A 14,105-nucleotide genomic window follows, 5' to 3' on the forward strand; every position below is an offset into this window, starting at 1 on the left:
CCTGAAGCTAATATCTGCTAAATTTAGGGACACCCGTGTCTCTTTAGGAGTTGGAGGCCGGTGTTTTAGGAGCGGCACAAGATCTCATCAACAGGCAGTGTTGGGCAGTAACGTAATACATGCAGCAGCGTTACGTATTTAAAATACAAAATATGAGTAAATGTATCCGTTACAGTTACCGTTCAATAGGTGATATTGAGAATACAGTTAGTTTGTTGAAATAAATGGATTACATGGCGGTATTTTCCTGTTTCATATGTTAGGCTATGGTCTCTCTATTTTTGGTAATTCCACGCCAGTGGAAACCCAAACAAAACAATAAGAGCCTCTAAAAATTATTATACAAAAATGATTTAATATGAAGGCAACAGGCAGAGTGTTAAAGGCATTGCCCTAAACAATGTAGCCTCAGGCCTCAGTGTAGTCCGTGCTGCAGGGAGAATGGACTGCCATACCCGTGATGTGTCTGTGAGTGAGGAGGAAGGAAAAGTACGAGCTGTCACGGAGCAGAAACGGGAGCTGGAAGCATGTAAATATAATAATAACTACTGCAGCCAAAAAGAGTGCCTGACGAGCCCAGCTGTAAGTAAGTTGTTAAGACTCGACTGTGTTCGTGTTTTCCTCTGAAACAATAAGTCCCGCTGGAGCAGCCTTTCAACGCCTCTCTCTGTCTCTAGCTAGCAAAGTCGACCCAGACAACAAAGTAAAGCTAGTTTTCAGCTACGAGCCCGACACGAACCCGACGTATTAGCCAGAGGTCCCTTTACTACGGTTCGGAGCCGCTGACCTGTTTTATATACACGCGGAATAGTTTTCTACACGAGATCGTTGCAAAAAGTGCAGCCTTACCTAATGTCCACCTACTGTTACTCATTTATATTAAGATTTTAACATCTAGTTGGTGTTGGTATGGCGAGTAGCCTTCAGTAATAGTAATAAATCACACAGCAATAGTACATTCATGTAGTTATAAAGTATTCAGAATACATTACTTCTATAATCTTTGGTGGAATACATTTTAAAATTAACCTTCCCAACACTGGGGTGATTAATCCTTTTGACTTTTTGTCTTTAACTTTATCAATAAAACAGCTGCAGCTTTCACTGACAGCACATGTGGTACTTTAACCTTTGTACTGTTTTCTTCAGTTAATTTTGGAGTTACTACAAAGATTGAAGATATAGGATGATCTGTCTGCTGTCACTGGGTGGTGCTGAGGTCTGAATCTGAGGACGGCTCCTGTAATCACAAACAGAACAGAATCATTACAAACTGAAATATAAAGTTTATCTCTCAAATCTGAAATAGAGCTGATCCTTCTGTCCTCACACACTCAGGATCTGAAGTTGTTCAGTCTACAGTTCTGCCGACAGCTGTTTATTTTTATTTGTTTTAAAGGCCTTATATACTAACACATTTTCTAATATTATGTTTACCTTTGAGTTGTTGATGCTTTATAAATGGACATCTGCAAAGATGAGATGATGGAGCAGGTTTCAGTTCTGGTTCAGTCTGCTGCTGCATCCTGGTCACAACATACGGAGGTGTTATCAGCAGTAAACAAGAAATATTAATGCTTCAAATTATTTGTCCTAAAGGATGCAAGCTGTACAGAGTACTGCACATGTGACTTTGTGAACATAACTCATTAAAAATTATTCAGACAGTTTTTTAACCTGAATATTTGTAACAAACTCAGTAAAAAAAAAAAAAAAGCAAAACTAATCAGAGGAAAAAATGTAACATTTTAACTTAAACTGACAAGCGGAAGTAGTTTGGTTTCAGTACATAAGTATCGGGCTTTGCTCTTTAATCCGTAGCCATTGACTAATGTGGGGTTACTGAAGTGCCAGGTTTTTAAAAGTTGGCGTTAATGTCCTTCCACATGTGGAAAGCGACAGAAAACATGCTGCTGTTTCCACATATTTAATAATCAGCTCTGCACAGGAGCAGAAGCAGAGTCCAGCCTGTTGCTCTTACAGTATAATAAAAGTACAGTAACCGTGGTTAGTCACTGAGCAGCCCGGTGCGTTTCTCTTGATTTCTTTAGTCAGGGTAAATTCATTCACCTGCACTGGTTAGCTAAACGAACTATACAAAACACGTTTCCCCGACAGCCGAGTGCTCATCTTAGCTAGCTAAGGTGAGCACTAGCTAGGTAGCTAGCTAAGGACCTAAATTACGGATTAGTTTACAAACACATTTAACTTACCAAAAATAATGCGGTGGGGCCTCAGGTCCTCCTGTCCGGTAGTCCAATTTACTGAAGAACACCTCAGGCTGTCACTTTGAAATACTCGGTAATGTAAACGCTGGACCTCTCTGCATCTGCCATTCCCGAACAGACACGTGCATGTTTGTCCGTGACCGCAGCCGCGTCGTCAGTGTTTTCTCCAGTCATTGGTCAGCATTATAATATATGCAAATACATGCGGGTCGGAATCCCCGCCCCCCTCCCAGCGCGCCCCCGGACGCCAAAACAGTGCCAGCAGAGTGAAACTGAAAAATGGATTGAAACTGAAAAAAAAAATTGTAAGCTTATAAAACAAAAAAATTAGTTTCAATTAATTGTTTTTCACTATCAATTTCTTTTCGGTTTCAATACAAGATTTTTCAGTACATTTATTTCAGTTACAATTTTTTTTTTTCCGGTTTCGTTTCAAGGTGGCATCGTTCTGATTCCACATCTTAAAGCATCCATAGTTATTTAATCCCTAAAAGTAACTAGACAGAATTACACTAAGTATGAATAGCTGGAAGTAATCAGCCTGTATAGAACTTTTTGTAGGTTGAATAGTTGTACCCCAAATCAAACATTACCACCCACGTGCCAATCGCATGTACGGTTCTAGAGATATGAAGGAAATGGGTGATAACGAGGGAAACTTTAGCTCATAACCTCGTCAGGAAGGTTGCAGGATGCTAAGTGCAGGAGTACAGGGTGTTTCCGCAGGGTCCCAAGTTAATAGATATGTGACAAGACCCACTTTGAGAGAGGTTTTTTTTTTGTTTTTTTTTGTCAGTCCCGAGTCAACCTACCGTACTTTGGGGGAGTGCATTTCAGGTCATTCTGAGTCAGCTTGTATAACTTTCCTGGGTAGGTTTTGTGAAATCCAGACGGGGCTTGGAGTGGTTATGGTTTGGGAAAAGATGCTGGTAGGGGTCCGGTCTATTGACTGATAATGGTTTGAAATGAAGGGGGACTGGTGATGCACAGGAAAAAGAAGACATTTGTTGTAGAAAGCGTACATTACTTGTTGATGGCTCACAGTCAGTGGCCTATTTGTACCTGGATAAACATCAAATCACTGATTTTTAAAGCATTAGTGGCACATATTGTCCATTATAGTACTCTGTGGTTAATTCCTAAACTGCTCCAGTGTTGGTCGCCTATCCCGATCTGTGCTGATGTCATCGTTTTAAAACTTTTCCCTGACTATACTGGTACCCTGAACTTATCTTCAGTGTTCAACAGTCTGGAGCAAAATGATTACACTGAGGAATCTGTGCTCAACAGTAATCAACGGCAACACATTAGCAATCCAGATGGCGCTGACTCCACAAGTAAATTAGACCCCAGGCCGATCCCACAGCACCCCACACCCCCTGTCACCTCACTGTAAAGCCCGGTGCCTTTGGCCTGGTTGAGGTCTGGTGTAAAGACACTGTAGATATTTTTGCAATCTGACCTGTCTGTTTTTTTTTTCCCCCACCTATTGCATATTCATGGACTAATCTGAGTATGACAGGTGGTTTGTGTTGGGGTTTTTTTTTGTTTGTTTTTTTGTTTTTGTTTATATATATATATTTACCCTCCGAGGAATGCTATGCTGCACCAGCTTTTCATACAAATTATAAGCAGTGAGGAGTTTTGGTTCAAGTTCCCACATAACAGAAACATGGCAGCAGCTACATTACCTCTGGTTTGCCAGATAGAGGCAGTGTTGTGTTGTTGTAGGAACAGGTGGATGTAAGGCATTTTGCTTGGGGGTGGGGGGGTGGAGTTGTAGGCGTAAGAAGAGGAGGGGGCATTGGGGAGTTGGTACCTCACTGCCAATGTTACCCCTGGCAACCTTGATTAAGACAGGATTATGTTAGCACAATTGCTCTTGTGATGATTACATAGTGAATATTTCTGCCCACATGTGCAGGAATGCTTTTTTTTGTGCAGGCTGTGGGCAGCTGAGAGGTCCGGCGGCTGGGTCGTTGTCTCTGACAGGCGTGTAGTCGGGAGCACAGATAAGCCAACCGACTGGCAACCTCCCAGCAGTTGGGGATAGCCGTGTATGGGTAGCCTCAGCGAAGGAGAAATGTCACTGATAAGAATAATAATAATAAATGTTTTAGACACACTGTAAAGTGTTGATCATATAGATGGTTCACAGTATGCAATGCAAACATGCATAGTGAGAGCAGGAGCATCCCTCCTGCTCTCCTCAGATCTGCAAGGTCAGCGCTGGTCAAAAGCTTTATTTATTTATTTTTTTGAATGTATAACGCTGACCTGCTTCAAAATCTCCTCTATTAAAGCAGATTTCTGACTCACTCCTGTGCCCTCTGTTTCCTGTTTTAACAGATTGCCTTCTCCCAGCATAGTAACTTCATGGATCTGGTGCAGTTCTTCGTCACGTTCTTCAGGTAAGCGGCCGTCCCCTGTCAACTCGCCCGCTCCTCCACCAGAGATGCCGGGCGTTAATGTTGCTGCACTCACCCTTAATGTGTACATACATGTGCCTGTGTTCAACGTGAACGATGGTGATGGATTACCAAAGCTGCTTTCCCCTTTTTATACCAGCCATTTTTGATTCTGCTGTGCCTTACACAGCCTGACGTACAGTGTAAAAACATTATTTTGTGGCAAACGTGATAGTAAAATGTGCTATTTGTGTGTGTGTGTGTGTGTGTATGTTCGTTTGACCCTCCTGTTAATCACTGTGTTAAGCAATTAACAAATGTTAAAGAAACAGCGTAGCACCACTTCCCCAAATAACCCACAAAATATGTAACGTGATGAACCTCATTATGCAATGCAAGGTTATTTTAAAAGTATGTGTCTGTGAGAAAGAAGCTGTGAGCTCGAGAGTGGAGTAGAGACGTTGAGACAAACTGTGGCGCTCTGGCCTGGACTGGTAAGGGCATCGTAGGGAGTGGGGAGCAGTTATATGAAAGCACGGTGCAAGGCAGCCGTGGCTGGTGTGAGATCACCCTTAGTATATGCCTTAAGACACTCTTACAAGAAGTGGAGATGACTTCAGTCATTTGAAGAATTGAAGATATTCTGTTGATGGTATCTTAAACTGCAGCTACATGCTCATGTTTGTATGGCAGCTACTCACTTAAAAGATACATGAGCCTAAAATTCAAAAGAAGCATCGTTAGAATCGGAGTTAATTCCACATTCATAATGTTTGCTTTGCTTTGAAGTCAGGCACATACAGTAGCCCCTGTATCGGCTTACTTCTGCAGTTTATGATGCCGTGTTGACTCAGATGTTAAAATGTGCGATGGCACGGAGACGGAACTGTTTTTTGCCGTCTTGCACATGAGTTTGCACACATCTTCCTGTGATGTATCTGTTATGTTTGAGTGACTCACCTCTGTGTCTTGACTGGAATTTAAAATGAATTTCTGGAGTATTGTTGGCACAGTGATGCGCTACTTTGTAATGATGGAGATGCAGTTTGTTTTGGTTTTTTTCCCTGGCAGGTCTAAAAATGTGCATATGTTCGGCTTGGACGAATCCCCGAGTCTGTGCTCGACGTCTTCAGAAACTGCTGTAATGTGTTATCGATTCAAAAATGAGATGGAACAAAAATTGGATACACAACTGTGTCCTTGCATGCTCGACTGCATGTATGGTATTTCTCTCGAGTATCCAGCGTGCGGGTTTGTGTTTGCGCGCCTCCAACCCAGAGGAGAATTGTAGGACTCTTTTCATGTTTGTGTGCTCGCCACATTGTGTTGAAGAAATTGCCAGCTGTTCCGAGTCGTGCTGTTTTTATCGATCCGGCAGCCATGTAAAGGACGATAGATTTGATCAAGCTGCTTTGATGGATCCTTTTTTTATTTTTCTGACCGGCCGTTCGGCTGTTCGACAACGTGTTTCAGCATCAGCTGAATAAACCGCCTTTCTCTCCTGAGGTTTATTTTGGATGCGTTCGCCATTAAAGGCAGTAGGACGGCATTGTGCACCTCACTTCCTCTGCTTTCACTTAGAAACCCCGCGGTTACTGGATTGTGATGCTGGTACGTTTATTGACATGCGTCAGCATTTGGGTGTTTGCATGTCAGCAGAGCAGCTGTGTGTAGGAAGCAGAGTCACAGCGATTCATAAACAGAACCATCTTCCCGTTGTGCTCCCTATTTCTCTACTCTTCCCCTTTCTGTCTCTCCTTCATTCATCATTTTTTAGATTCCCCCGCCTTCCTTCTAGCTGCTCTCTTTTCTTTTTTTCCCTATCCCCGCTTTTCTTGTCCCCTGCCTCTTTCTTATCCTCCCCATTTCCCACCTTCCCACCATGTTCTCCTCTGTCTTTCTCCTTTCATGTCTGGCTCTCCCATCTTCCCCTTCTGTTTGCCTCCTCCATTTTTCCCCTCTGTCCCTTGCCTAGTTTTCCCTCGCCTGTCTCCACAGCCCTCCCCACCTTCCCCTGGCTTGTGTTTTGTTTTTTGTTTTTTTGTTTTTTACTCCTAGCCTCCCACCACTCCCTCTGACTTGCTCTTAATCCCACAGCGCTGTCCTTTTTGATGTGTTTTGCCGCCTGCCACTGATTCAGCACAAGATGAGGAGACTTAAAGTTAGCAAGCTTGCAGCAGCCGTGTCCCTGTTTGCTTCCCGTTCTGTGGGTTCTGCATTGTTTGCGTTGCGGGGGAGGAGAGGGATGCTAATTAACGTGAAAATTGTTTGCTCTCCTTCACTCAGTCTTTCTCGGTGTCTTAATCTCTCTTTCTTGCTCCTCTCGCTGCCATGTTCCCTGTGGGGACAGATGAAGGTAGTGCCATTCTGTTATCTGCAGTGCCAGCACAGATACCCCCACGAGCGTTCTCCAGCCACAGAGCAGAACAGAAGAGATGCATTAAACATCAGCGTTAACAGCAAACAGATGCATCCACATACTCGTGTCCAGTCTTCCAGCTCTTTCTCACCTTTAGGCTTCCTAGGCTCTTTAAAGCAGACAACCCCCCCCCAAACGTTTCAGATCGAGCAGAGTCAGGGTCTTCTCCAACATTTCTGAATAATTTTAAGCTTTTTTTCCTTTCATGAATGTTTAACAAATATGAATGTTGTCTCTAGCTGTGCAAATTGAGTGTTTTCTTCCAGGCCTGGAAAAGCCCTGGAGAATGTGAAATTTCATAAAAACTTTTTTTTTTTTTTTTTTTGGAAATGCAATGAAAATGTATTCTCACTTTCTCCCTAGCTGTCATGTTTTTAATTTTAAACTTGGCTGCTGCTAAAGCAAGCGGTCTTTGAAGTAATAGTGACCTGAATGACAAATTTCTTGGCTACCAAACTGGTTGAGTAGAAGAGGCTAAAGAACTGCCACAAAAAAAATTTGCAACATTTTAACATTTGCACACGGGAGCACATTCGTCATGGAAATATTAGTGCAGTTTTGGCTTCTTCTTATTTGGAAGTCTGACACTACACATCATATAACCTACATTTCTCACTCCTGCAAAAGGAAAGCAAAAAGTTTTTTTCTTTATACTTTATCTTATATACAAAGGAAACGTTTAGCAAAGGTGTGTACAGAAGTAAGACCCACAGAGGTTACATCTGTGTCTTGGGGAACTGATGGTACTTGAATAGATAATAAGCAAAATGACATAGAACCACTTTAATATCCTGTTCAGCCAGATGCAGATATTTCAGCGTTAGCACTGAGTTCTACAGCTCGCAGCAGTGTGGGCTAAACAAGAGAGAGATGGTGTTTTGAAGTAACTACAATCTGGCATAAAGAACAAGGTCAAGGCACGGCAATGAAACTGTCAAGTGTTTGAGACAACATTCAACTTGTTTAACCTGCAGTGAGATCGCACTTGTTCTGCTCTGGGAGCTGCTTTTTATTTTCGTTCCTGTGGAGACGAGAAAGTAACAGAAGAAAATGTTCTAGAACACTGACTGCACGTCCACCCGGCGCGGTGTTTACTTCTTAAAAAAAAAACTCGACTTAACCTCATAATGGTCAGTGCGGCACTCAGGCCTGATGTCCTAGAAAATTTGGCTTCCCATGGGGGAGACTACAGACACATCTCTGTTGCTTGATAGCTAATATTAAAATAACTTGGGCTATCTGGTGGGCACCTCTATTCGGCACGGTTTCTTGCATATATTTTAGGACATGGCTGTTCCCAGTGGAGGCTAAAACCCTGGTGCTAAGAGTGCTTTGCTCCCTTCGCTGCATATGAATAAGTTCACGAAGTCACTGAGTGTAGGTATAGCTAATAATCGCTGCTTTGAGCTCATCTTTTGTGTTACAAATAATATTTGAGCGAGCAGACAATCATCGTCGTGTTTAACCTGTTCACATTTTTCTTACAATTGATATCCTAAGTACCTGTCAAATCTAGTAAAGTCAACAGCACCTGGCTCCAAATCTAATTTGTTATTGCTTGTTAAGACACACTTATCTTTGGAAAGTGACACTCTGTTCTTTCCATTGGAAGTCCTGCTCGAGGTAAACACATTACAAATTTTGTAAATGACAGGAAACCTGGTGTGTTAAGTGGGGCTAATCATGTGTTTCACATATTAAAATATGGTGTTTGCTCTGCCACCTATGAGATCCCCAATGAAAGGTTTGTGGTGGGTTTCATTGCTGCTTTAATAGCTTAACAAATGCAAGAATTTTCAAACTTGAGCTCTAGAAGGTGTAAAACACTGATACAACCGCCCACTTAGCAACATTAATAGACAAGACTGGCAATATTTGGTATTTTTAGTAACAAATTCTTTTATCAGCTTTTGTCTGTGCAGGGTGACGCAAGCTGTTTCTGTCCTACAGACTCGCATTGTTGTCTAAAAATGATTCGGCACATCAGCGAATGACATGTTCATATTTAAACTGTTACTGTTACTGTAAAGTCACCTGGACATGTCCTTGTTTTTGTTTTTTTAAGTTTAAATTCACCATAAAAGGGGAGAAAGCTGAATGCATGCACAAGGAGAACAAGTAGGGTGGATTCAAACTCAGGACCTTCCTGCTGTGAGGCAACAGCGTTAACCACTGTGCTGCCAAGTGGCCCAATTCATGAAATCATTCATTATAAGTCATTAGTGGTATTTAATCAAATATCTTTATCAATCCACTTTGGTAACGGCACAAAGGCTATTTAATTACTACAGGAATAAAAGCAAAAGCATTTCCAATTATGTTGGCACTGCTGGAAACCGCAGTAGTACATCGGCTAGTTAAGGGTTGTTTGAGAACGGTAAAGTCTTAGAATTATAAAAGGACAGCTATCATTTCAGTTTGCATGGCCATGCCCCTGTGTATGACTGATTGGTGCCAATTTCTCTCTTCAGGAGGACAACAAACTGCAACAAAGTGTCCGTCAAACAAGTGCCGCTTCGTAAAGCAGCAGGGCAAATGTCTCCAGATAACCTTAACAAATTGCTAGCTAGAATGACAAATGCCCTGTTACTGAAAATACTCATTAGAGCACCTAATGCACATCAGCCCACAGCCTGCAGTAGTGTCGTTCAGAGTAAGATTTGCCTTAGAACGTATTGAGAATGACTAATCTGTATCTGCGTGTTAACAAGAAAAGCCGTCTTTGAAAGCACCACAGAAATTCCCAACTTTAAAAATGTTTGCCAACATAACGGTGCAGCAGCAAGGATGACAGATCCACATGGAGCTTATGTGAATCAGCAACACGGAGTCACCCATGCGACATGTCATGCTCGGAGAGATTAATTATTAATATCGCAAAACACATTTTAAAAATCGCATTTCACCTCACTTTGCAGTGTGTTAGCATGGTTGTGCATTTAAAATGATTAGCGATTTGTTTCTTAACAGAGGGGAAATGTAATTTGCTTGGGACTGAGGCATTAAAAGACTGGGTACCAGCAGGCTGCCCACCCTGGGCCAAGTCTGGGTGGATGTGTGGGTGCTGAATGAATCATGCCACTGCCACCAAGGAGACTTAAATTCTCTCCTGCGAGACAGACGAGTTTGACTGAAAATGCACATCAGAGTGAAGACTAGCTTTCACTCGGGGCTGTTTTTTTTCTTCTCCTCTCTGTCTTTTTTCTTCCTCTACATCAGAAACGTATGTCTTTACAGATGTACCTCTGTCAAGTCACCAGCTGACAGCTTCCTTAGGTTTTGTTTGCTTTCCTGGACGAATATCTTAACACTAGAAATCAAAATCAACCAGAAGTAATTCAGAACAACTGCGAGATCTCGACTTTCAGCACTACCACAATCAGCATGCAGCAGCAGAAAGTGGGCAGCAGTGTTATTTGCACCTGCTGACCTTGTTCTAAACCATTTACCTGATTAAAGCAGAGAGGTGATTTGTGTCGTCAATCCCAGGTCTCTTCGGTCAGTATCTCAACCTTGCGTGTCGCACCAGCTCCCACAGTCAACTAACTCTCTCCTGCTCCCTCTGCCCTCCCCGTCGCGCCTTTCCTCTCTTCTGCTGAAGCCGCAGCAGTCTAATCTTTGCATTTCACCACTGGCTCTGTGCTGAGCCTGTCCCAGTCGCACACCAGTTTGTCTGTTCTTTCCTCCCTTCTGCTTTTTTCTTATTTTTTTCTCCCCCTCCATTGTCAGTGCTAAAATAACACTCTTGCCTTTCTTGTACCTAAAGTTCTGTGTTTTCAGTGTTCAGTAATCAGGTTTATTAATATTTTATTAATGTTTTGTTTGACGCCATGTGCAAACAAAACAAAAAACACCTTTCTTCTTTCATCTCAAGAACTCCTCTAAGATGAAGTGGACCTCAAATGTATGATCCATGTGTGTTGTAGTCAGCAGCACCTACTTGCACATAATGGGAGTTAAGTGTGTTGATGTATTATTTGATAACTCGTCATATTTCTGTTATTTCTCTGTGTTTTGGTGCCCAGCGTTTAGCGAGCCACAGAAAGAAATAAAAGCAAGACTATCCTCTTAACTATGGACGCAACCACACACACATGCACACGCACACACACTCTCAGGGTTCTCTGCGTTGGCTCCAGACTTTGATAGGAACCTAATGGCCACTCTTGCATATGTTTGCAGCTGGAAGTGGATTGCAGCACATCACAAATGATTCTGTTTTTGTGATCATCATCTCACTATTGAGCCTCTCAAACACATCTGCAGGTTCGGACGCTGGCACAGAAAGTCTCTCAAAGCACGCGCTCGGTCTTTCACCCTTAAACACGCACTCAGAAGCACTCTTTGTTCATATATGAGGCAGCTGGCTGCTCACCAGCGCTACGTGCCTTCTGAGCTGAGTGATTGTCCTTCAAACCTCACAATGCAACGAGTGGCTGCGCTTTTTGTCCGCTGCATCTTTAAAGCTTCAGACGGGCGCGCGGATGACTGCACGCGCACGGAGTTGGGTCAATATCATCAAATCCAAATGTCAATTTAAGCTGCAGCCTGTTAACTTAAGACAAATCATTCTCCATTATTATCCTGTGACATTTGTCCTCATTGGCTTCACTGTGGAGCCCAGAGCATTTCTGTCTTCAGATTCGATCACTGTAATTGGTTGGAAAAGAATGTGACATTGACCCCAACAGGGATATGCACCGTGCAGAGCGTGCACTCGGCTCTCCCTCTGACACATGTTTGTGTTTGTACACAAATGTCCATCTGGATGAGCGTCTCGCGTCGCATTGACAGGACGGGTGATGGATGATTGACAGAAGCACAGATTGTGGAAGAGTCTGCAGTGCAAAAGCAGAACTTGGGTCATGCAAACTTCTGAAATTATTGAGCTGGGTAATAAGGCCCTTTATGAATATTCAGCTATATTAATATAGCAGAAATATCCGGGGTCAGATATGTGTCTTTGGACCTCAGTGGGCAAAATCTTTACCCACATGATTTAATAATTTCTCCCTCATTTTCTAACAATGTAGGCGGCAGGCCAAAGGCTGCTTTCTTCTAAGTTTGAAAATGAGCGATGGAGCAATTCATTTTTTTCTTTTCTATCAAAACCCTCCAACCAATCACGTTTTTGAGGAAGAAAAATAATTGTATGAACAAAAATGTTAAACTGTCTAGAAAAATAATCAGGCAAACACTAACCATTTGTATACTGCATCCAATCAAGAGCATTTTCTAGCGTCACTTGAAATGCGCCTTCTAATGACATTAATTCAAATGGAAAGTCACCAAAGGGATCAGACGAAATTAAAGCCCTTCCACTACCAGGTGAGTTGCCTAATTTAATTGAATCTAATTTAATATTAATTCATATTCACATTAATGTTTTATGTTAATACTCAATTCGTTCACATATTTGCATGAATGTAAAAAACTTGTAATTTTAATGGCAGTTGTAATAGTACAAATTGTAATTTTACCTTAAATGAAATTTATGTTTGTTTTGTTGGAAGATGTCATGTTATAATTTTTAGTCATAAATGTAATTTATTTTAAATGTTTTCGTTTTTTTAAAAACAAATAAGTGCCGCTCTGTACGAGTTTTCACAACACACCCCATGATTCAGTAGCTGCTTTCTGTATAACTTGATCAATCTCTCACATTACTGTGAAAGAATTAAGTCCCAGTGTTTCAGTCTGGTTGATGTTTTCACTTTGTGTGATTGAGACAGCTGGTACAGAGGAGGTCCATTCAGTGTCGAGGTCCCGCGATTGCAAACCCAAATCTTCACCCCTCCACCACAATGCTCGATAAAGTGACAACACCATACATGGCTCTGTGCAATGCCCAACATTTCCACTTTGTTCTTGTCTGTTCAAACGGGGTCTGTCCAGATGTTTTGTAGAGGCCCGTAGAGACTCTTGACTCGTTGGAAGATAGTGGCATTGTGTTAAAGCATCTGAATGCTTCGGAGCCGCACACCACTGAAACGTCTGCAGTTATGATCTTGCTGAAAGTTTCTTATGAGCATTTTATTAGCAGCATGCCTGCGACTCCCCCTCTTAATTCCTATGCAAGTAGCAAGGTTGTGCTTAGTTTATCACAGGATTGCACAGAGTTCTGTAAAAACTGTACAGCAATTTAGGTGAAATTGGTATTGATTATTTGCATTACTAGATGGTTCCTGTCTGGTATATCTACCTTGTTTAAAGCTCTTCTCATCTGTTTCCCCAGGCAGTCCTGGAAGGAACAGACCTCCTCTGTCCAGACTCATCTGTTAAGCTGAAAAACGCTCCGGTCCGATGAACAGAATCAACTTCTGGAGATTTACTTGTCTTGATGCACGCTCATCCAGGTGTCAGCTGAGACTGAAAAAGCCACTTGGATGAGTGACGAAACGTTTCTCCCACTGAAAACGCTACGTCTAGATGAACAAAATCGACTTCTGGAGATTCTAATTCTAACTAATATCAAACAGTTAAACAGACTAAGGTTGCTTATATAGGGCGATCGTGGCTCAAGAGTTGGCAGTTCGTCTTGTAATCGGAAGGTTGCCGGTTCGAGCCCCAGCTTGGTCGTTGTGTCCTTGGTCAAGACACTTCACCCGTTGCCTTCTGTTCGTGGTCAGAGGGCCCGGTGGCGCCAGTGTCGGGCAGCCTCGTCTCTGTCAGTGCAGCTGTGGCTACAATGTAGCTGCCATCACCAGTGTGTGAATGTGTGTGTGAATGGGTGAATGACTGAATGTAGTGTAAAGCACTTTGGGGTCCTTAGGGACTGAGTAAAGCGCTATACAAATACAGGCCATTTATATACTGTCAAGATGCTGTATGGTCTGCATTCTTTTATCAATAAAAGAAAAAAGTAAACGTGCCTGTTTGTATGGTTTTAAACAGTTTGGAAACCAGCTGCTTCCGTGTTTCTCTAAACACACACTAACACTGGTTCAGACCCAGTGTAGTGTTTGCCCACAGATTACTTCTTGTGGTGTGCACTGACAGGCAGATTCACTTTCACCCTTTAGGAACACCTGAAAAAGAGAAGCAGAGAGA

At 42.3% G+C, this 14,105-nt stretch overlaps 1 protein-coding gene and 1 long non-coding RNA gene across 5 annotated transcripts in view; one reads left to right on the top strand and one right to left on the bottom strand.

Moving 5' to 3' along the window:
* atrn (attractin) overlaps positions 1-14,105 on the top strand; it is a 127,451-nt gene that overhangs the window by 63,926 nt on the left and 49,420 nt on the right. For 3 of the 4 annotated variants that reach the window (XM_026151857.2, XM_080293788.1, XM_026151858.2), the window contains exon 25: positions 4,578-4,639. In XM_026151857.2, coding sequence (XP_026007642.1) covers positions 4,578-4,639 — 62 coding nt within the window. Of the gene's footprint in view, positions 1-4,577; positions 4,640-13,290; positions 13,927-14,105 lie in introns of those variants that run through there. The other variant, XM_026151859.2, reaches the window with a different exon arrangement.
* LOC113011964 (uncharacterized) lies at positions 899-2,366 on the bottom strand. Its single transcript, XR_003270629.2, has 3 exons — positions 2,214-2,366; positions 1,438-1,526; positions 899-1,240 (listed from the first exon to the last, which is right to left on the bottom strand). It is a non-coding gene; the product is annotated as an uncharacterized LOC113011964 (long non-coding RNA).

This window comes from Astatotilapia calliptera, chromosome 19 (assembly GCF_964374335.1).
Source record: "Astatotilapia calliptera chromosome 19, fAstCal68.1, whole genome shotgun sequence".
Taxonomy (NCBI): Eukaryota; Metazoa; Chordata; class Actinopteri; order Cichliformes; family Cichlidae; genus Astatotilapia; species Astatotilapia calliptera.